Source organism: Lissotriton vulgaris, chromosome 4_1 (assembly GCF_964263255.1).
Source record: "Lissotriton vulgaris chromosome 4_1, aLisVul1.2, whole genome shotgun sequence".
Classification (NCBI taxonomy): Eukaryota; Metazoa; Chordata; class Amphibia; order Caudata; family Salamandridae; genus Lissotriton; species Lissotriton vulgaris.
In genome coordinates this window covers 1,456,704,328-1,456,728,050 of record NC_141691.1, presented here as the reverse complement: position 1 = coordinate 1,456,728,050, position 23,723 = coordinate 1,456,704,328, and the positions used below count along the sequence as shown (strand labels likewise).

The 23,723-nt window shown below is 42.2% G+C and overlaps 1 protein-coding gene across 5 annotated transcripts in view; it reads left to right on the top strand.

The window, feature by feature from the left end:
- Positions 1 to 23,723, top strand: part of LOC147724100 (opsin-5-like) — a 1,241,395-nt gene that overhangs the window by 620,777 nt on the left and 596,895 nt on the right. For all 5 annotated transcript variants that reach the window (XM_086965683.1, XM_086965682.1, XM_086965681.1 and 2 more), the window contains one exon: positions 1,485 to 1,647. In XM_086965683.1, coding sequence (XP_086821809.1) covers positions 1,598 to 1,647 — 50 coding nt within the window. In that variant the 5' untranslated portion in view covers positions 1,485 to 1,597. The remainder of the gene's footprint in view (positions 1 to 1,484; positions 1,648 to 23,723) is intronic.

Here is a 23,723-nt window from a genome sequence, read left to right as displayed (position 1 = left end):
CCACCTCACATAGTGCAAAGGAAAGTGGGAAACCCAATTGACCCATGGAGGATTGGGAAAGTAAATTATTAACAGGTAAATGTGCCTACAAGGGATTAGACTGCTTTGACAGTGGTTCATTAGAGGAGTAGCACTCGAGCTTGTGTCTGATGCTCACAGATACAAGTGACCGCAGTTGCACTCATTTTCTCCCACAGATGCTGACTGTATTCACAGCGGACTGTCAGAGGAGTTGTGCTTTAGTTTGAATTTGGTTACGACATACGCCGACTGCAGGAACAGTTGCAAGTCACAGGAATAGCGTTCCTCTCTTTGCTTGTTTGAAATAGTTTTTCATCAGCTCTTTCTCGGTACAACTAACCAAGAAGATTTTACCTGCATAAGAGATTTAGTCATGTTTAGACATTCCCCAAGGATTGTTCAAAAGGGTCAATTGTTCAATTGATCGTCCTGAAGATGGTTTAACGGATGCAAACACCAACAAGACCGAAACGTCGACAACTGCATCTATTTCCTTGTTGATTAGTTTCCTTTAGGAAGTGTTTTATGTTTTGTTCAGAATCGCTGTTCTTTTGATGTATTTATGTTCACAATAGATGTTCACATTTATGACTCTGAGGTGTCAACAATACAGAATCCGTTTGTAAACCTGGGTCATTTTTGTGCTGTTCTAATTCTTTGTACCCTCATCATTTACATCACATAAATTAGTTTTTGAATAATTTACACTTGTCTCATTAGCATCTTTTACAGATCTCTTAGGAAGTAATCAAAAATTGAATTGCAGATTGTTTAACTGTAGGTTACCTGCTGGAACCTTGATACATTACTATATGAACTGTCAAACTACGTCCACCTCACATAGGGCTAAAGTCTTTTTCCTACAATTCGTTTTTGATGGGAACAGTCTCTCTCAAACATTATGTTTTGCTGTTTTTTTCTATTATCTAAACCTACCTTTTAAAGATTTAACTCCAAACAATGTATAGCCTTGCACAGTTTTGAATAAAATATCTTCAAGCTGAAGCATGGGATGTAGCAAAGGATTGTTCACCAGTATTGAAAATCCAAACTTGTTTTTAGTATCTCTTTGTTACTTTATGCAATTTACATACTTAAAGTATAATTATGTGTGAATGAGGAAACTCTTTAACACTCTTTTCCACATCATTGTAAAATGTGCAATATACCTAAGAAGAATGTGCACTTTGCAATATGTAAAAAACAAATGTACAATAATCACTCTATTTCTGTCACGGTTCCAGGTTCCTACCTCCCAGTACCATTGTTTCTTGTTTCTCTAATATGGTAGTATGCTTCTGTTGCAATAAAATGTTCCCCAATGAAACACTGTGCTGCGCTCAGAACCTTGCTTTTCCCCTATAAAATACCTTAAAAATAAACATCTAAATAAATAAATAATAGCAGAATGAAACTAAATGCATCGAATGGACTAGATAATAAATTATATTTTTTCCTTACAGGAATCTGCTCTTTATTTGGGAACAGCATTCTCCTCTATGTTTCCTACAAGAAAAAGCATTTGCTGAAGCCAGCAGAATATTTCATCATCAACCTAGCCATCAGTGACCTTTGCATGACCTTGACATTATTTCCTCTTGCCATTACATCCAGTTTTGCTCACAGGTATGTCCTTCCTACAGACAAATGCACTATATTTACGCCCTGAAATGTGTACTTAATTGTGAATATATGTTATTGCTATTATAACGTTAACATTAAAATTATTATTAAGCAAGGCAGGCAATATTTCTATCCACAAGTTGGTAATAATGTACAGGAGGAGATGGATTTCAAAAAGTAAAACCTTTGTCCCCAAACTAACCTAAATAGGGTTTTAGCAGACCTTCCCCGGAGAGTGAGAAGGATAAGGATGGTGTTTACACCACCATAACTTGGTGCAAACTCAGAGCTCCGCTATTGTCCACTAGGATTGACCTTTTTCACGAACTGGGGCTGAAAATGCAAATGTATTAAAATTGCATTGACACTGAAACAGATTGTGTCCCACAGTAATGACAGAGGGGAATTAGATTGCAAACCATAAAGGTTTATTAACAAATTAGTAAAGTTACACTCTCCAATCAAATCAATTAAACATTTTTCAAACTTCACCTGAATACAGCATACATGAATATAATCCAAGTAATTCCATTTAGTAATCAGAATATCGTGGTATGAACGGTGACATATGCAAATCAAAATGACGGCTTGTTTCCATAAAGTAAACTCTCTAATGCTAAGCCAAGGTTGTTGGCAGGTGGGGAAAATTCAGAAGCAGGAGGTGTCAGTACTTATAGCATTGAAAGAAGAACCAAATGAAGGTTCAAATTAGAAGGAGAAGGAATGTCATTGCTCGCAAGAGTAACTCTATGAGCAGGAAAATAAGGAGCATTGGTCTCAGGGAGAGGGCAAAGACTTCCTCCTGCAAATGTGGACAGGAGCAAGTGCATTAATTAACTAACAAGATTCATATAGTTAAAACATGAAAGTAAATTGAAGAGACACATTCTATAGAAAAGAGTGCTCCTGCTGTACTTGGCATCACCTCCTTCTCACAGACAATTCAATGCCAACTTCCTTCCTTATTCCGACCTTTATGATAGAACACAAAAGAGAATTCACCTTCTCAGATTCCCATCCCATGCAGATGCTAAAGTCACTGCCCACACAAGTTAATTGCAACATTATGTCCTTCAAACTGTAATCTAACAAAGAATAGCATTCCTAAATGAGCGCACAGTGACTGTGATGTGCGAAACAAAAAAAGCGTTATGCACAGCAAGCAGGAATGCAATTTTATTTCAAACATGGAATAAGGCACCCAGGTCTACTCATGATAACGTAAGATGCACATATGGTAAATAAAATTAATCAGAAACATACGTTTCATTCACTTTGCTCAATCTATATATAAAACAATGTAAAAATAATATGTGAAATAGTAGGAGAAATGATGAATAAGTCATATGTAAAACATGTGAAAATTATGTGAGTTGTAGTTATGTAGGTTACAGATTAACATATCATTATGTGCAACAAACTGATGGTGACACTGCGTCACCACTCCCCACCTCTTATCTCTTCTGGGAGGAGGGCGGTATGTGGTGCCTATATGGCTCAATAATCCTTTCCTGAAGTTGTAGGTGGTACAATTGCGCAAGACCTCCAATTGCTCCCTGAATACAGTGGACAAATGGTATTTGGCAATGCATGGCTCAATCAATTTGATGGTGATTAACATAATGAACCTGTTTGCATTGGGAATGCATCATTTAGATTGGGTGCCAATAACGACCCGTTCATGATGATGGATGGGGTGTCTACTGCCATAGGAACTCCTGCACATCACCTCCAAGCTGTTTGTAAAGTGTAGCTCTAACTCTGATGTAATTCCATTTTTTAACTGTTGGAAGTTACTGCCCCTTACATACTGATATCACTTGGGTTTTTTAATCACGTCTGCTGAATATTTCAGAAACAGACATTATTTAAACGGAGGTCCCGTTGTTCATAAAAATCTTTTCCAGACATTGATGAATAGCTTCAAAAGCAATCTGTCGGCCTTAAACATGAGGTTGCATAATAGTTTGTTGCCAATTATTTGGGAACAACCAACCCAACAAACAATAAAGTGGTGTTAGGAATGCTTGAATTAATCTCAGCCACTGTCAATAGCTCGCAGCTACATTCCAGTCCATCGTTTTCCCTCGCTGTATTGCTCTAGACCGAGACCAACCATAGGCAAACCAGCGTTAGTCCTGCTGCAATAGTAACAGTCTGGCCAGAACAGCCAGGTCACGCCCCCTCCAGAAAGGAACACAGACAAACACAGCTTCTTAGGTTTCCTCGGTGTGGTATAGCTTGAGTCTTTTGGTACAGCGAGTATAAAAAGCACATCTTTGTATTCCTGTTTCAGTATTTTTTTGTGCCAGTGTTCAGCATTTGTTTTGAGGGATGTGTGACGTTACAACGCATGCTTTTACCACGCATGCTGTTACAACGCAGGTTTTACTACGCATACCATTACAACGCATAGCGCTTTGGGGTGCTGGATAGTGAATAGTTTAATTTACTATTCCAACTCCAGTCCCCGTGGACACTAGGAAAGGTGTTGGATTGTAAATTAAATCTATTCCCTATCCTAGAGCGCCCCCCAGTGCAATGCGTTGTAATGGTTTTCATTGTAAAACCTGCGTTGTAATAGCACTGCGTGGACCGGGTAAAAGTTGCGTTGTAAAGGATGTTTCCCGTTTTGAGGGACTTTGAAACTTTGAAAATACCTCAAAATACAACCAAAGTGAACTGAAATCATCTACATTAGAGAAACTATTTGTAACAGTCCACTTAAATTTAGTAGCTGAGGAATCGCCTGGGAAATCAGTCGTATCGTATTTGAGTTTTACATCAACTACAAATTTGCTATTTTCCAGTGTTCAAAAGGATGTTGACGATAATGAATTCAGACCTAATTAAACACTCTTACACCAAGAAAGTGTCTTAGTCCTGAGCAGAGTTTCGAACAAAATAAGTATTTAGGACATATGTTGCATAAAAGAGCAAATTTGTAAGTTTTTACCAGATAGGTAAATGACCAATGACTGCCTTTAAGTTAGGAAGTAAAAAGTTCCACAGCAAAGGTACTGCGACCGAGGAAGCATGGCCTCCCAGGTCGGGTCTGCAAGATTCATGGGTAGAACTAATGAGCTGACGGACAGAGCAAAGACTTGTGGATGGACAATATCTGATCAAACCTGTAATTAAAAATCGCTCTAGGCACAATGTAGATGGGTAATATATAATTAATGTTTTTAGACATGTCCTTGTGCTTATTCTAAAATAAAGTCAGAGTAAAAACGATTCTTTGTCACTTTAATGACTGATATATTGCTCAGGAGAACGTTTTATATTACTTTTGTTTTGCTGTGTTATAAAAGCGGTGCCAGTTCCAACCTGTGAATTTAGCGGCATGTTCTAGAATTCCGGGTTCCGTGTGGGACAAGGAGCCCTGAAGTCATTGGCCCGGTCAGCAAGTCCCGGCATCGTTATCCTCTGGTTCCACTGATAGCACCTCAGCCGGAAGTTATATGTAAGTTTCAGATCCATCTTGGCTGCATAAAGTATATCTCCTTTTGATACCCTCAGTGAAGTAAACAGATAGCTAGTGGCTGACCGGATTCTCTTGTGAGCAAGCACAGTTCCCTTTCTTTATGTGCTATGTTACAGAAACATGGTGAGTATGCTGTATAAAAAATACATCACACAAAGCAAAGCACAGAAAAACAGTATCTTAAGCAAATCCACCATAGGGACAAGTATTGGTAAGTGCTGAAAAAAAAAGAAAATGCATGGGAAGTTGTTCATTTTTAGGGCTGTTGTCCAGTCCTACCTAGGAATAATTTCGCTTTCTTCAGTTTCCCTGAAAAGAGCAGGGTGTTTTCTGAAGAAAAAAGCTTAAATGGTCAAATACTTCACTCTGTGGCCCAGTAAAGCAAGGGCACTTACAGAGCAGTGGCTACTGCAGTGTCATTTAATGTATCTTTAGGCCAGGGATGTAGGTCCATCACCATTGAAGAGTGAAGCCTCTACAAATATACCTTCCTAATCCTTTTAACAATTTTGAAATGGATATTTCTATATCACCCAATGATGAAAAGATATTGGGCCCAATTCACAAATAGTTAGGATATACTCTTTTAATACTCCTGGAAGGTGTGCAACACAGAGTCCCATTTCCCATGCAGTGTGGTGGTCGAGGGCTCCTGATCTTTTGGGGCCCACTCACCCACCTGCCATCTTCACCCTGCACCGGCTGCATTCATTTTAGAAAGCCGTCCACTCTCATTTTTTCTGTAGATGTACCTGGATCAGGGTGGGCCTCGCATGTACTTCACAGGAGGGCTTCCTCAGGTTTAATTTCTCCCCGGACTCCTGGCCTATTACTGAACTCCAGGAGTAAGCAAGGACTACCACTAAAGTAATTACAATATGAAAATATCTCAATAAACGTTACATCACTTTATATAGCAATACATTTGTCACAGTCATACTGTTCACCATGAGGTAACTCCAACATTTATCCTCCCTTGTCCTGGCTTAATAGATATGAATTCCTCAGTAATAACAATATCCACTCCCAGTATCATCATGCAGGGTCCTAATAATCCTATCTGAGATTCGATTTTAAACTTGAGCTTGGCAGACCTAAAGAAACGATTTCTGTCTGACTCAATGCATTAGTTTAGACCTACATCTAAGTCTCCCAACATCATCGCCACCACACATAGGAAAGGAGAAAAAAAACACATCATGCTGAGCCCGCGGGGGGGGGGAGGGGGCTAGAGAGCCTGAAACAGCAAAATGGCAGCACATTGGTGCTGCTCTGTCGGTCGAGCCTCAATCCGTTTCAAAATCCTACAATAGCGCTGCCATTAAGGACGAAAATAGACAAGGACAGAGCAAAGACGCCCCAAAGAACTAATTGACAGGCACCGAGTCGGGGTTTGAGCGAGCTGCCTTAGTATACGAGCTGGTGCGAGGCCTGTGGAAAATGGTGGATCCCCTCTGCCACTATTGAGACATCGAGTGCGGTGATGCCTGAGATACAGAGAGTGGAGTGTCTGGAGAACTGACTACTCAAGGTGAGCGTGGGGGAAGTGGTGCCAATCCAGGCCGTACCGCTGTGATATGTGACAGTGCACCAATGAAGGTGTGGGGTCCTGCTACTGACCAACCTGGACCTCAATAATTGAGAAACAGAGCTAAGTGGCTGATCAGGAAAGTTAGAAACAGAGTAAGAAGCTGCACAGCCAATCAGTAAGGTGCAGCCAGGGATTAGAATATTACCCGACAACTCAAGTATTTTTTGAAAAAACTTTTTGTATTATTGCATGGGAAACATGGCATCAAATAGACACTTCATCACGACAGTCAGTGCAAAAACGTGAAGAAATATATACAAATATTTACAAAAGTATATCACAGTGAAGGCAACATACACTTACAAACATGGTAAGACAACATATAATCAAATTCATATGGTGACACCAACTATTGTCTGTGACATAGATTCAAAAGCACATAGTTGCAAATTGAACACTTTTTTACAAATTGTTAACGAAAATAGAGCCAGTCCTATGATAACAAAAACCTGTGAACAGGGCGGAACTTAAGATGGAATAGCCTGCCTGTCACGCAACACCTGTGAATAATAAGTTATAAGAAGTTGCAAGAAGGGTCCACAATAGTGGTATGAGTTTGTCCCTGTCTGCACCCCTAGTTCTTGACACAGGCTGGGGGTCAACGCGTTTCGAACCTTGTTTATTCCAGGTTCTCCTCAGGACGAGGACTGGATGACGATGTACCTAAAAAGTAATTTAGGGAAGGTGTCAGCTACTGTATATAGAGTATATATTTAAAACAATGTACAACTCGGACTAACTACCCATGAATAAATAGGATTACCTTCTCAGCCAGAATATTAACTGCATGGAGAGAAGGGTGAAGAGCCACTGGAATTGGTCTGGAAGCACAAAAATGAGGACTATCAAAATGTGCGATTAAAAGAGATGTAACACACGTTGACGGGTTGATTGATTTTAGTAAATATATGATTATATAATGGTACCTGCAAATGGTGTCAAAGATGCCGGATCAAGTGGCGCCCAGGGCGAGTCGTATTAGTCAAGGACTCACATTCTCTTAATTTTAGTGTTTATAACGTAGAAGGCGGCTGGGGAGTAAAGGTACAGAGTTCACAAAATTAAACTCCGCAGCGGACAGGGTTCGCGCTTACACAGATTTCAAAAAAGGAGGCAGAAACGCTTCCTACCTGCACGCGATGAACGCTGTGCGAAGGAGACACGTCTGCTACAAAGTGTCTGGGCGGGAATCAATCTCTCGCTGTCAGCTGTAAACAGACACAGTCCGTAAATATGCTTGAATGTTACCGTTAACTATACCGCGTTAAAGATGGCAATAAAGGAAAGCGGCAGCTAACTTACTCAGAGCCTTCTACAGTCAGAGTCTGTAGTCGTCCGTGATCTGCCGGTCCGGTCAGATTAGTGAGTGGGCGCCGCCCTGTGGGAGGCCACTTAAAGGCACGGCAGTATTGGTGGGTTGATATGGTGTAAAGGATCTTGGTCATTGTAGTTCACAAGGTGTAGGGAATGTCGACAGTGACAATGGGGGGGATGTTTACATGTCTGGATGGTTCGTCTATTGGAAAATGAACCAGGAGTAAATAGCCCGTTTAAAAGCATGACAGATTCACAACAATGGCAAACCATAATCAACCCATCAGAGGAAAAACACATTCTATGTATAACATTTCGCTGTACCAGACCACACCTATATCAAAAATTGAACACATTGATCAACATTGGTCCCTAGACACTCTGGGAATTGTTAATTTAAGCAAGTATTCTTCTACCCGTCTGGCCCCATATTACCAACAGTAAGAAAAGGAAAAACAAGAATGAAAGCATAATGAAGAAAGCCGTAGTGAGAAAAAAAAGAATGCAGACTGCAGCCACAGTCTCACAGCTCAAAGCAGGTCCATTCAAATTACACATGCAGTGCAAGAACTGTTCGGGGAAGATCAGGGTCCCAGGTTGGAAAGTTCAGACATCTCATTTAACCCTGTGTTGGATGTATCAAACTTTAGAATGAGATACGCTTCTTTTTGTGATAAGCGTACATCTGGGTCACCACTGCCACCTCGGATCACTGCCAGAACGGTCCATCGCATGTCATTCACTGAATGTTTTTGTTGTAAAAAATGGGACACCAAGGGTGCCGTAAGAGTCTTGTTGTTTATACGGGACCTGTGTTGTATGATTCTTTGGCGCACTTCCTGCGTAGTCTTGCCGATGTACAGCTTTCTGCAGGGGCACTGGATGGCATACACCGTATACTTGGTCTTACAGTTGGTATGCTCTTCGTGGCGCCAGAACTTGTTCCCATCAGTAAAAAGTGAACCTTCCATTGTAATATTGCAGACAGTGCACGTACCGCATTTGCGATGTCCCTTTACTGGCATTGACCCAAAGATGGTACTCTGGGTGTCTTTTTTTGCCGGTGGCCTGGTAGAGGTGATCATCTGGCCAATACTCCGATTCTTCTTTAGGGCAAACAATGGTGTGCCAGCGTCTGGTAAGATCTCCTCAACCAGATGCCAGTTCCTTCTGATAATTTTTTGTAATTCAGTGGTATGGGGTCCAAAAGTAGAGACACACACCATCCTCTGACTGGTAGTTCTAGATCTTTTCTCGAGGAGATGTTCCCTCGGAGTCCATCTCGCTCTCTTCATCGAGTGTTTGAGCAGCTTCTGCGGATAGCCTCTGTCCTGTAATTTGACCGTAAGTGCTTGCCCATGAAGATCAAATTGTTGGACTGAAGAACAATTCCTCCTGACTCGAAGATATTGCCCGTACGGGAGATTATCCCGGAGGCTCCTCGGGTGGTAGCTCCTATAATGGAGGGCATTGTTCTTGTCTGTTTTCTTTTGGTATAGTGAGCACGTAAGTTCCTCATTTCGGACCGTGATCTCTACATCCAGGAAGGGCATGGTTTTGGAACTGTGGCTGAGACTGAATTTGATGTCCGGGCTCCTGTTGTTCAACCATATATGAAACTCCTCCAAGAGCGTTTGGGAACCATTCCAAATGCACCAGACATCATCTATGAATCTGAGCCATTGCTCAATGTACTCTTTGTAGGGATTGTCATTGTACACGTACTTGTCCTCATACTGGCCCATATATAGGATGGCCATTTCGGGCGCAAACGGACAGCCCATAGCTGAGCCCTTCACCTGAAGGAACATCTCATCATCGAATGTGAAGAAGTTCTTTTTGAGAGCCAATGTGGCGAAGGAGACAATCAATTCAGTGGGGACTCTGTGTGGGCGGGGTCTGCTTTCTAGATAGAGTTCGATTACATCAAGACCATCTTGTTGGGGTATCTGTGTATAGAGGGAGCAGACGTCCATGGTCACAAGAAGTTGGAAAGAAGGATTAAACTTGCGTCCCTCCACCTTATTGATGAAGTCCATAGTATCCCTAAGGTATGATGGTACTTGGACCACCAAGGGTTTCAAGAAAATGTCTACGAATTGTGCAATGGGTTCCAACACCGAATCGCAACCAGACACGATAGGGCGTCCAGGAGGTGTTTTTGGGTCTTTATGTATTTTCGGCAGAAAATACAGATGGGGGGTTCTTGGATGTTTTTTTACAAGATATTCAGATTCTCTTGGTCCTAATATTCCAGACTCCCTCGCATTGTTGACCAGTTTCGTGACTTCATCCAGTATTTGCGCAGTGGGATCTTGATTGATCCGGCGGTACCACTCCTGGTTATATACATGGTTTCTCCCTTCAGACCTGTAGAGATCCTTTGACCACAGAACTACTGCTCCTCCCTTGTCCGCTGGACGTATGATCGCTTCCTGTTGTTCCTTGAGTTGATGTATGGCCTCTTTTTGTTTTTTGGTGATGTTTGCTTTTACAAATGGGCGTTTTCTTTCCAAATTGTTCAGTGATGACATGACCGAACGCTCAAAAGCGAGGATATTCTTCGATGTATTATAGTTGGAGGGACAGAATGTGGATTTATTCCTCAGACCAGATGCTTCGCTTGATACCTGATCCGGCGAGTCTCGAAAAAACCATCTGAGGCGGATTTTGCGAAAGAATTCCATTACTTCCATTTTGATTTTTGTAAAATCCATAGCCACTCCCGGAACATAAGAAAGACCGAGTTCCAACACTTCTTTTTCGGCTGGTGATAGAATTTTGCCAGAGATGTTAATGATGGATGAAGGTTCTATGATTTGTAGTGCTGTTTGCGGGTGGTCATCTCCCACTGGGGCTTGAATCTTGTTCGTTTCTGAGGTTGGCCCTGGCCTAAAAAAGGCCTCTTGGGAGTATTCCTGTTGTGTTGGTTCCTATTGGACGGTCCCTCGCCAGCATCAGAATCTTCCATTGACTCCGAAGATGATGTCTCGGAGAAGGTGGTGAACCTTTTCTTCGATCTGCCTTGATTGGAATTCAGGTATCTCGTAGATTCGGATTTCGAATAGAAATCGTCCTTAAGATACGGATACACTGTCTCGATGTTAAAATTCTTTTGATCCTTCTCAAATTTAGTAGTTTTGAAGTTGATGGTATTGTCTCTGAAAGTGACTATCTCCTTTTCGATCTTTTCTAGGAGAGCTTTCGCCTCACTTTCCGTATGGTTGTCTTTTATTGCTCGTAATTGTTCTTCAATTTCCTCCTCCTCCTTTTTCAAGATTCTTTGAGCAGTTTCTACGGTGTGCACCATCAGATCCCTACTGCATTTAGTGCTGATAAAACTAAATCCTTTGCGGTAGACTGGATCATCCGTAAATATAACTGGCACGTTTTTTATTTGGAGCCCCCACGGGATAGTCCCGGCTCGGAGATTAGCCAGTAAGAAATGTCCGTGTAGCTCAGTTCTCACATGTTTTTTTCGGAGTCTGATAAGTTTGTCACTGTAATTGAGCTGTTTTGCTGTGCTACTGAGTTTCACAGAGGAAAAAAGGGTAGAGTCCGAGAGAAGTTTTTGGATATGATCCTCACTGAAGGATAGAGTGTCCTTTTCAGCCATATTAGGATTGACAGGAAGAGCCTGAAAGCACTTAATGCATGAAATCGACCACACTTTATAGTCGAAAAAACATAAACACCTTGCGAGCGTAAGCCCGCTCAACCAAACAGTGCACCAATGAAGGTGTGGGGTCCTGCTACTGACCAACCTGGACCTCAATAATTGAGAAACAGAGCTAAGTGGCTGATCAGGAAAGTTAGAAACAGAGTAAGAAGCTGCACAGCCAATCAGTAAGGTGCAGCCAGGGATTAGAATATTACCCGACAACTCAAGTATTTTTTGAAAAAACTTTTTGTATTATTGCATGGGAAACATGGCATCAAATAGACACTTCATCACGACAGTCAGTGCAAAAACGTGAAGAAATATATACAAATATTTACAAAAGTATATCACAGTGAAGGCAACATACACTTACAAACATGGTAAGACAACATATAATCAAATTCATATGGTGACACCAACTATTGTCTGTGACATAGATTCAAAAGCACATAGTTGCAAATTGAACACTTTTTTACAAATTGTTAACGAAAATAGAGCCAGTCCTATGATAACAAAAACCTGTGAACAGGGCGGAACTTAAGATGGAATAGCCTGCCTGTCACGCAACACCTGTGAATAATAAGTTATAAGAAGTTGCAAGAAGGGTCCACAATAGTGGTATGAGTTTGTCCCTGTCTGCACCCCTAGTTCTTGACACAGGCTGGGGGTCAACGCGTTTCGAACCTTGTTTATTCCAGGTTCTCCTCAGGACGAGGACTGGATGACGATGTACCTAAAAAGTAATTTAGGGAAGGTGTCAGCTACTGTATATAGAGTATATATTTAAAACAATGTACAACTCGGACTAACTACCCATGAATAAATAGGATTACCTTCTCAGCCAGAATATTAACTGCATGGAGAGAAGGGTGAAGAGCCACTGGAATTGGTCTGGAAGCACAAAAATGAGGACTATCAAAATGTGCGATTAAAGAGATGTAACACACGTTGACGGGTTGATTGATTTTAGTAAATATATGATTATATAATGGTACCTGCAAATGGTGTCAAAGATGCCGGATCAAGTGGCGCCCAGGGCGAGTCGTATTAGTCAAGGACTCACATTCTCTTAATTTTAGTGTGATATGTGAGACAGGGTGGGCCAATCCAGATGTGGCGGCCTAGACAGAGCGGCCCGCCAGCCAGAAGCCGTAGCGCCCGAGGTCTGGGGAGCCAGGGGACAGCTGCATCATCGACAGAGGCATAGCACAGTATAGGATCAGACTAAGGCTGGCAGGCCTCACAGCGCTGTGAGTAGCGGTGCAAAGATAGCACAGTGGAGATGCTGCCCAGCCTGTAGAGAGGGGGACCACTGGGGCGAGTGAACTGAACAATCCCACACTGAAATGCGAAGTATTGCGAGTGAAAGGATAAAGGTACACAAGATAATCACTTGGACAATATAAATAGCAGTGCAGTAGGTTGACAGAGCGAATTAGGCACAAACAGACGAGAAAGTGGCCTACTTTGAGAGATCAGCGCATAGGATGAAGCAGGCGTGTAGTGGTGATGAGCTAACCCCTGCACGTCTGATACAGAGAGACATTAACGTTGCTGGGAGGGTGCTGACACAGCTGGAATACCTGGATATGGTAATCCCCCAAGGAGCATTCTAATATAGGAACTGCCTTATTGACCAGGTGCTTGCGGGGGTGCACTACTACTACACAGCTTGTAAAACTAGACTGGCAGAACAGAAGCACTGCAAAGCCCAGTGCAGCTGCTCAGCGGAGCGGGCAGCGAATTAGTGATACGGGTGGTAGAGCTCACGCTGGGTATCACCTGAGAGTGGACATTACAACACAGAGTCAACTGCTATGCCAAGTGGAGGAGGATTGAGTGGTGAGTGTGCTTGCGCAGGAACTCCACGTTACAGACTACAAAGAAGCAACATGGGTAAATCGGACAAGCAACAGTCCAAGCTTACCTTTGAATCCAATTGCCTTACTAAATCTCAAACTCAAGCAGCATTGGACAATAAACAAGAGTCAGAGGTGGGGGGCACCAGCATGCTAGAAAGCACCATCCTGGCGATGCTGCAGAGTTTACAATCTATCGACAATAAGATAGACAGCCTTAATCTCAGAATGGATAACATGGAGGCAAAACTTGATAAACATGGGTTTCGCCAGAAGCGGAGTAATGTATATCCACTGCAGAGGATACGCTGGGCACGGTCAGTACATCGTGTTCACAAATGGAGAAGCTCTTAGCTGTGATACAGGCCAAGAATGAGGAACTTGAAGCTAGGTCTCGGCGTAATAATCTCTTCATTACAAGAGTGCCTGAGTACACCAATACAGGCAGAATGGAGCTCTATGTGGAGGCCATGTTCAAAGATATGCAAGGCACGGAACACTTCCCACCAATGCTCATAGTAGAACAGGCACACAGATCTTTGGTCCCCAAACCAGTACCAGGCACCCCACTGAAGCCTATAATTGCTCGCTTGTTGAATTATCGAGATCGAGATACAGCGCTCAGACTAACCAGAGAGAAGGGTACTATGACATATCAAGGGATCGAGGTTGCTCTGTATCTGGACTACACAGCGACTGTGCAGCAGGCAAGACGGGAGTTCCAACAGGTCAAGAAGAAAATGCAAACTTTGAAAATGCAGTTCGCCATGTTGTATCCTGCTCATTACAGAATCCAGCACAAGGGCAAAAACAGGATATTTGTGTCACCCAAAGAAGCATTGACATTTGTCAAGCACTGGAATGACAAGAGGCAGCGAGGCACTCAGGCGACGATACAGACAATGAAGATTGAACTGTTTGGGTTTGCGGCAGATCCATGACAGGTGCTTGGTAATCAGCGAGGGATTGGAGGTGGGAGTTGACGCAGAAACTGTCATGGAGTATATGTTTCGTATGAAATTCAATCCACTGTGTTACTGCTAGGCCATAGGGTGACAATGTGTATTGCCCAGTATGCTATTATGTAGAGGACATAGAATGCCTTGTGATAGAGGCTGGGAATGGCATCTATATAAATGGGCATGGACAATGACTGACTACCTGAGGCATAAAGGGTGGACTCCAATATGTGAAGATGCAGGGCACATGAAGTGGTCCAATCCCCCCCTAACACCAAGGGGGTGAGTGGGCCACTGGAAACCCCTTGAGGGGAAAACCTCAACTGTTAAACATTTACTTTGCACCAGAATACTGGTGACCATATAGTATGTTGGATGTTTTATTGTTTTACTGTTATGTCTTGTTCCAAGAGGGATTTGCTGGCATGATTGGGATGCTAAGGTGGGAGGGTGGAGTAATTGGGGATCTATATTTGGACAAAAGCATGGTGTGCATGATACAAGGGTTGCTGCAATCACAGAGACAGCTGCATAGCACGCATTTGCAGATTAGAGTAAATGGCAATGGGAGACACAGGCAGTAAACACTAAGAATGTGATATCCTGGGTAATATGGAATGTTCGGGGCCTCAACAACCCAGAGAAAACATGCCAGGTGCTGGCCTACTTAGACCGGCAAGGTATACAGGTGGCACTCCTACAGGAAACACACCTTACCAACCGAACAGAGAACAAAGGGGCAGAAAGATAGGCTGGGGTGAAGCTAACATCCTCCTACTCCTTGTATGCAAGGGGCGTGATGATTCTTATAAAAAATAATGTGCCCTTCGTACTCATACATTCTGAAGTGGATGAGCAGGGACGGTATATAATAGTGCAAGGGAAATTGTGTAGCACAATGGTGACAATTGCCAATGTCATTGGGCCTAACGTGGACGACCCTGTATTTTTCGCAACAATATGGGTCAAGTTACACAAATGACCGCCTTCTGCAATTATTTGTGGTGAGGATTTTAATGCTTTGTTGGTACAGGCTGAGGATCAGTTGTCTGCGGCGGAGAGGCCACCCAAAAGGGCGACAGAGGTCATTGTGGGGGCATGAGGGACTTTGGTCTCATTGATATCCGGCGGATGAGGCACGTATCACTCCTGCATACATTAGTCATGGTCAAGACTGGATTATTGGCTAATCACAAAAGACGTAACTACGTGGATTTCTGGGGTCAAACACTTTCCAAAGAGATTGTCGGATCATGTACTGGTTCTGATGACTATGTCAATTCCCACACACAACCGCCTGCAGTTCCAATGGCGCTTGCAACCGTCCTCACTGCTTGATCAGGTATTCCGGGAAGGGGTAAGAGTGGCAATTGCCGAATTCTTTGAACATTATATAGTACAGAGTATGGAAATGGTATGGGAGGCGTTGAAAGTAATGCTTCATGGTACATGTATAGGTCTCCAAGCTGGGGTCCTTAGGTCTATTCGAGGGCGGCTGCAACAGCTTGAAATAGACTTGGGGAACTTAGAAAGGGCATATACAGAAGCAAAAGAGGAGGCTGCACTGGAAGAAATTAGGGAGAAAATGACAGAATATAATGAAGTAGCAGAACAAGAGGTGCGCAACATGTCGCGGAGGTGGAGGGCTTAAAATTATGGGGAAGGGTGTAGACCCAGGAAAGCGTTAGCCAGTAGAATTGCAGAACCATTGGCACGAACACATATAGTGGAAGTGATCTCCAGTGAGAATAATGTTTATTATGACATGCCGGGCATACCTAACACGTTTGTGCAGTACTAAAAAAATATGTATGCTTAACGAGAGTCGGCTGAAAAATCAGATATTGCAGAATATATAGAGGACATAGAGCTGGTGTGGCTCACACAGGGACAGCTAAATTTCTTAGAACAACAAATAACGATGGAGGAAATCAAAGAGACCATTGCTTCACAACCAAATGGGAAAGCTACAGGGGGAGATGGCTTGCCTGGGGAATTCTATAAAGAATGCATTGTTGAAACCCAGTAAATTGCCCAATAGTTGTGACTTGTACAGCCCACTTTGGCTTATCAACACTGATGCTAAGATATTGGCAAAGGTCATAGCCACTTGACTACGTCTACTATTGCCTACAATAGTCCTACCGGACCAATCAGGGTCTGTGCCAGCTCGGTCCACCTACAAAATTTGCATACGCTGTTTGCGGTGTGGCATATATTAGTAGACCCATGTTGCCAATGGTGGCCGTGTTATTGGACGCCGCCAAAGCTTTAGATTCAATTTCATGGAAGTATATGTTTGTGGTACTACATCGCATGGGGATGCCGGTGGCATACACTAATTGGATTAAGATTTTGTACACAGACCCCGTGTCACATGTGTGTGTTAATGGGCATACATCGGGGACATGAGCGATACATCGCAGAACTACTGGCATGTATATTGTGACAGAGAAACGCAACAGCAGCCCTGTGCTTTCACCAACGGCCGCTTGCAGTGTCCATGTACATTGATGACATGCTGCTGTATGTGAGGGAGCGGGAGGTGCACTTGGAGAGGTTTCTACAGGAATATGTGAGATTTGAGTAGTACTCAGGAATGGGTATTAATTGGTCCAAGTCGATCATCCTTCCTTTGACTGCAGGCACGAAGTCCGTTAACCTAGGATACCCGCTGGAATGGTGCATAGACCCGGTAAAGTACCTGGGGACATGGATCCATCAGGACCCACAAGTGGTCATACAAACTGGTGGTTGGAGGAGCGGGTGGCAAGATGGATCAAGCTACCACTGTCCCTAGCAGATAGAATAGCGTTGATGAAAATTATAGTATTACCCAAGTTCCTGTATTTATTCACAAACAGCCCCATATGCCTAACAAAACACTTTTTTTACAACACTTTGTGCACTAATAATTACGCTGGCTGGGGTGGGGAAGAAACCGAGACTTAGATGGAAAATATTAACACACCCATATATGCAGGGAGGATTTACAGCCCGAGACCTATAGTTATATTATTTATGAGCTTAGGCGCATTTTGCATATTATTGGCAGCATGCTCGAACTTATATCCCACATGTAGCAGTGGAAGCAGGTGAAGTGCATCCTGTTCCGCTCAAAGCCATGATTATAAATAATAGTTCTATATTTGAGCATGGGGAATTAGATATGGTACAGTGCACAGTACATGCGTGGAGGGCACTTGGGCGAAGGGTGTGGACCATCCCATTCTATGCCCAGCTATGCCGCTATTGCAGCATTCTGGTATTTCCGTTACAAGAGAGAGTGGTTCACTAAGTATTTTACGCGCAGCGGGATTTCACACAATGGGGGATGGCTATTGGGAGGAAAAATTCATAGACACTTCAGTAATACACCTAGACGGTAAAGCGGCCTCAATACTGCTGCTCATAAAAAGCAGACTCCAATTAATTTATACATCCGAAACACGGTCCCAGCTCATTAAACGGCTATATAACACCTCACAGAAAGACACACATGAATTAGATGAGGGGACTTTAGCTAAGTAGAATGCCATCCTTGCTACACTATTGAGCATGGAAGGCATGTTGTACACTAACAGGGCGCTTGACAGCGAATGGAAATCTTAGAATCATACACTTCAAATATCTACATCAGCTATACTATACCCCAGCACAATTCTGTAAGTATGGATTGCGGGACATTGTGAGCTGCAAAAGATGGGGGGCACCTGATGCTGATTTTATGCATTTAGCATGGGATTGTTCACAGGTACAAGACTATTGGGTGCAAGTTACACACACTCTCACTGCTATGGTCATGAAGTCGGTGGAATGCACCCCACAAATGTGTCTGCTGGGTCTTAACAAAAACATACAACCATCCAACCGTAAATTAGCAGCTATAGCTTTGCTGCTAGCAAAGCGGAGAGTTTCTATTAAGTGAAGTGGGTGGACTGCCGCAAAGCATGGTCACTGGATGCGGTACAAGGCATATTGTTGTGACCAGCTTGCGTGCTTTACTCAGTATGTCGGCTGACTAGAGTCTGCACATGTGTTACCTACTGATCCATTGCAATTGTCAAGATGTGTATACGGAGGAAAACATAAAGTTGTAGGAATGCTGTACAGTAAGAATCGTGCTCACTAATGCATTTCAGATATGTATATGACAGAAAGGCGTTCCAAGTCTCTATAGGGCATCAGTACTATTGGTACATGAAAGAAAACAGTGAACAGAGAAAGACAACCCTTAACACATATAGATATGAGGGTAAATACACAAACAATGCCTGTAATGTAAATATTTCAATATCAAAACATACACAGCATGCTTTTACTATCTAAACCAGGAGCAGAGTTAAAGAGCTGCATGTGCAGTGAAGTATCTCGATTTGACCAGCAAAACCCTTGTCTGTATATGATACAGAAATTTGGCACCTCTGTTTAATTTAAATGAAATTAAACTGCACTGCATACTGCGGCGCTTCCAAGAATTATAAGTGCAGCATTTGAGCTGCATAGGCATGTGCACTGAAATGCATTGTAATGCCCTGCAGTGGAGAAAAGTGGCAAATATGTGGCACACAGCACAATCACAGTGTCGATTGTACTACAGAACATTGAGGTATGATAGGCAGAATATCGCGGGACAAAATATCAAAAGGTAAGTAAGTGCTTATAGAGGAATTACAAATGTACTATTCTTAACTCCACATCCCAGCACCTTGAATATATAAACATTGTTAAGGTAGATATATGTATATGTGTATATATATATATTCCAAAAGAACTCCCAACAGCTACCTCCAATCCCATGAGTTCGGCGAAGCAGGAGACGGACCACAAGTGAGTGTAACAATTCTTTACTGCAGAAAAGGGTCAGATGATAAAACCAGCAATGAGGCGTTTCGGGCTCAGCGACCCTTGTTCACATGCAGAGAGTAGCATAATGTACTTATTTTTATAATGCCATACACCCCGCCTACAGCCCGCCTCCAGCATAGTCATGTGATATACTAGACATGGTAAAAAGACTGTTAGTTGTCGAGGCTGAATACAGTACATGTCCATTTAGTTTTATAAATCCTATAAAAACTCTGGAGACATGTTAAAATCTAGATTGCATGAATGCAATGACATACTAATCAATACTTTGAATTCTCAAGGCATAAAAATAAATATATAAAAATACATCCACATTTTTGCAAATTTACAATAACTCACTGGATAAATCCATTATGCCGAGCAAGCCTCAACTTGTACAACAGCAATGATTATACCATACCACGTCAATTGTTTCCCTTTGAAACAATCCACATTTTTCGCTGGGACTTATGTAGGCTATAAAGTGCAAAAAAAGTGCTAATAAATATATACAAAAAAGGTGACTAAACACCTCTGCATAATGTGCAAAAAAGCTTTCAATATAGTGCAAACACATCTATGAAAGTGCTGAAATATATAATAAATAATTCCCTGAATACGAAAAAATGCATCAGAATATTACCTCGCTAAAAAATTGGACTGAGCCTTATTTTCTATTAAAAGGTAAATCTAAAACATTTTAAAAACAGTAATTCATTATTATTATATACAATGTGCCAAAAAGTTACGTGAATACTTTTTTTACAGGAAGGAAAAAAGTTATAATCAAACTGGAGATCTAGAGGAATTGGTGGTTAAACCACTTAAATACTAAGATGAATTTCACAATAATATAGATAACAGGGAACCTGACTATCTATTAGGATCAAAAACTATCACTGGATGAATTCTAAACCCCACGAGGATCAGCAATCCAAATGAGCAACAGGGAACCTGACTACTCATCTGGTGGGGTGTATATACCAACGGCAGATATATTACATGTAATTGGGAGACTTTGTCCAGACTCGACTCAGAAGTTCATCAAAAAAATCCCATAATCAACATAGGTTAGCTATCATATACAAGACAGACTGAAAAAGATGTTAACAGAAGATTTCCACAAAAAGTTATGGATGTCCTCAGTGGTGTTGAGGCCATTGGGCCACTTACTGTCGAACTCCAAAATGAAACGCGTCTCCAATTGCCTCAGTAGATACTCCCTTTTCCCTCCTCTCCGAGGTTTGGGGACTGATCCCACTACATAGTAGGACAAGCAACTTAGATCTTTATTATGCTTTAATGCAAAGTGCCGTGCTACTGGATACGTGGCATTGATATGTAATATGGCTCTGAGGTGTTGGAGAATCCTGACGTGCACCTGTGCCTTCGTACTTCCGATGTAATTTAATCCACAGGTGCACATCAGGACATAAACTGCAAAGTCTGTCTTACATGAGTGATTGCCTTTGATAGGAATTTCTTTAGGGTCAAATGGTATGCAATAGTGTGTTTTGCTTACACCAAATTTACATGCCCTACAGTGGGAACATTTTCGGAAACCAGCTTTAGGCTGCAGCCATGAATTCTTTTGCTTAAGCTCCGGGCTACTAATATCAAGAGTGGCGCCCATGCTTTTAGCTCTTCGAAATGTGACCAGAGGCTTACTGGGTAAGGTAGAATTTAATATAGTATCAGTAAGAACAATTGGCCAATTTCTCTGAATGATACTTCTAATCTTATGTTCTTCATTGCTAAAAGCAGTGATAAATCTTGGACAGCTCTTGGATTCTTCACCTGAATTAGAGCCGCGGTCCAATGTATCTGCAGCTATAGTTTCCGTTGGTAGCAGACTATCCCTAGTTCTCAGTCTAGCTTTAGCCAAAGCTTGATTGTAAATCCTATCAGAATAACCTCTATCTTTCAGTCGAGCTCTATGACTGGTAATACAAGTTTCAAAATCACTAGGGGAGCTACAAATTCTTTTAATCCTCAAGATTTCCCCATACAGGATGCTGGAGATAGTATGCCTAGGGTGTAGACTGGAAGCATGCAGAGTAGTGTTTCCTGATGTGGGTTTTCTAAAAAGAGTGTATTCTAGTCTGTTGGCATTGACATAGACCTTAACATCAAGGAACTCAATCTCTTTTCTGCTAATTTGCGAAGTACATTTGAGGTTTAAAGAGTTGTTATTAATCTCCTCAATAAAAAGCCGGGCCTCCTCTTCATCACCCTGCCATAAAATGATGACATTGTCAATGTATCTTAAAAAACTCACAATTTTTTCATGTACCCATACAGCATGTGTTGTATTCAGAACCTGCTCCTCCCACCAGCCCACGTGCAAGCATGCGTAGCTGGGTGAGAAGCAGGATCCCATAACCACTCCTCTTAACTGTTTACACACATCCTTTCCAAAGATAAAATAATTGTTATTGAGACACCACTCCATGAAGCTTAAAATATGTTTGTTATGCTCGTAAAGTTCTGCAGATCTTTTGTCCAAAAAGTGCTTAGTTGCTCGCAACCCATCCGTGTGCCTGATGCTTGTGTATAGGGACTCAACGTCCAGTGTGATCAATAACATGTCTTCCTGCCATTCCAATTCATTGATTTTCTGCAGGAAGTCACTTGTGTCCCGGACGTAGCTAGGAAGGCTCTTTACCATATCCTGCAAAAAATAATCGATATACTGTCCCACATTTTCACAAACACTGTTAATAGCCGATATTATCGGTCTTCCAGGCGTAGGCAACATACCTTTATGGACCTTAGGGATCAGGTAGAATACTGGGAGAACTGGATATTCTTTGAACATATATTTGAATTCTTCCCCAGAAATCAGCCCTTCCCTCCGCCATTGATGCAGAGGTTTTTCCAAAGTTATTTTAGCATTCAGGTATTCTTTGCTACTAGATTTTTCATAGCATAAAGTGTCATGTACCTGTCTATAGGCCTTGGTTACATAGTCTGTTTTCGACCAAATGACTATGTTTCCCCCCTTGTCCGAGGTCTTTACCACAATGTCAGGATTACTACTCAACTTCTTCATAAGCGCATGATAATTGGCTTCTTTTTGGTAGAATCTGTTTCTCTTGTGGTTGCAGGTTTGAGTATAAAGTTGTTTGATTTCAGACACTATGCAATCTTGGAATGTGTCAACAGCATCTTTGACCATCAAGGAGATAAATTTGGACTTATTCTTAAATGGAGTGATCCCAGCTCCTTTTTGTAGTGTATTGATCTTAGTCAGTCTAGTTTGTGTACTGCCATCGGTGTCAGGACCTATAGGTTGCGAACAGGTGGCTTGGCGCAAATCATTAAGGGCCCGATGTAGGTAAATCTAATTTACCACTTCTAAAATACCAAATCATACCGATTCGGTATTTAAGAAGTGGTAAATTAGAGGGGGGGGGAAATGTAGGTAATTCTGATTCGGTAAATACCGAATCGGTAAGATTCGGTATTTACCGATTCTGTAAATACCGAATCGGTATCCCCCATTGATTCCTATGGGCCTTGAAGCCCATAGGAATCAATGTGGAATACCGAATCGGTATTTACCGATTCGATAAATTCCGAATGTTGCAAGGGTGCAGGGGGTGTCACTTTGACATCCTCTAGCACCCCAATTCCGGACTTGTGTGCCATGTGGCACACAGACATGCCCTAAGGGCATGTCTGTGTGTCACATTGCACAGGTGTGCATACACAAATGTGCATGCACACCTGAATTCGGTATTTTACCACCCAATAGGATTGGGTGGTAAAATACTGATTCTAAAGGGCCTTTGGGACTCAGAAGAGTCCCACCTACTTGTAGATTTACCGAATCGGTAAATATACCGATTCGGTATTTTACCGATTCGGTAATTTTATCGAATCAGTAAAATAGGCCCCCTACATCAAGAAAACCCATTTACCTGTCGGTAACGCCCGAATCGGCCGTTACCGGCCGGTAAATGGCGACCTACATCGGACCCTAAGTGTTAAGAAAGTTGGAACATCAGCAGCAGTGACACCTTCCACCTCTGCTGCTGAACTTGGCAGCTCCACGATGTTGGTGTCATTATTCGTTTTCAGTCTTTGTAACGCAAAAAATTTCTGGAGTTTGATTTTTGTAATAAAACAGAAAATGTCAATTCGGGTGGCAGCGTAGTTAAAGGGCGGCTTTGGACAAAAATTCAGTCCAAGAGATAATAGTTGTTCCTCAGCCTTAGTTAAAACCACATTTGACAAATTAATTATTGGTCTGCTCCCTGCTGTTTCTTCTTCCGCCAACCCTGTTTCGATTTTTTTGCTTGTACATTTTGGTTTATTCCGTTTCCTTCTTTCTCTGCTTTTTTGGTTTCTACGTTTG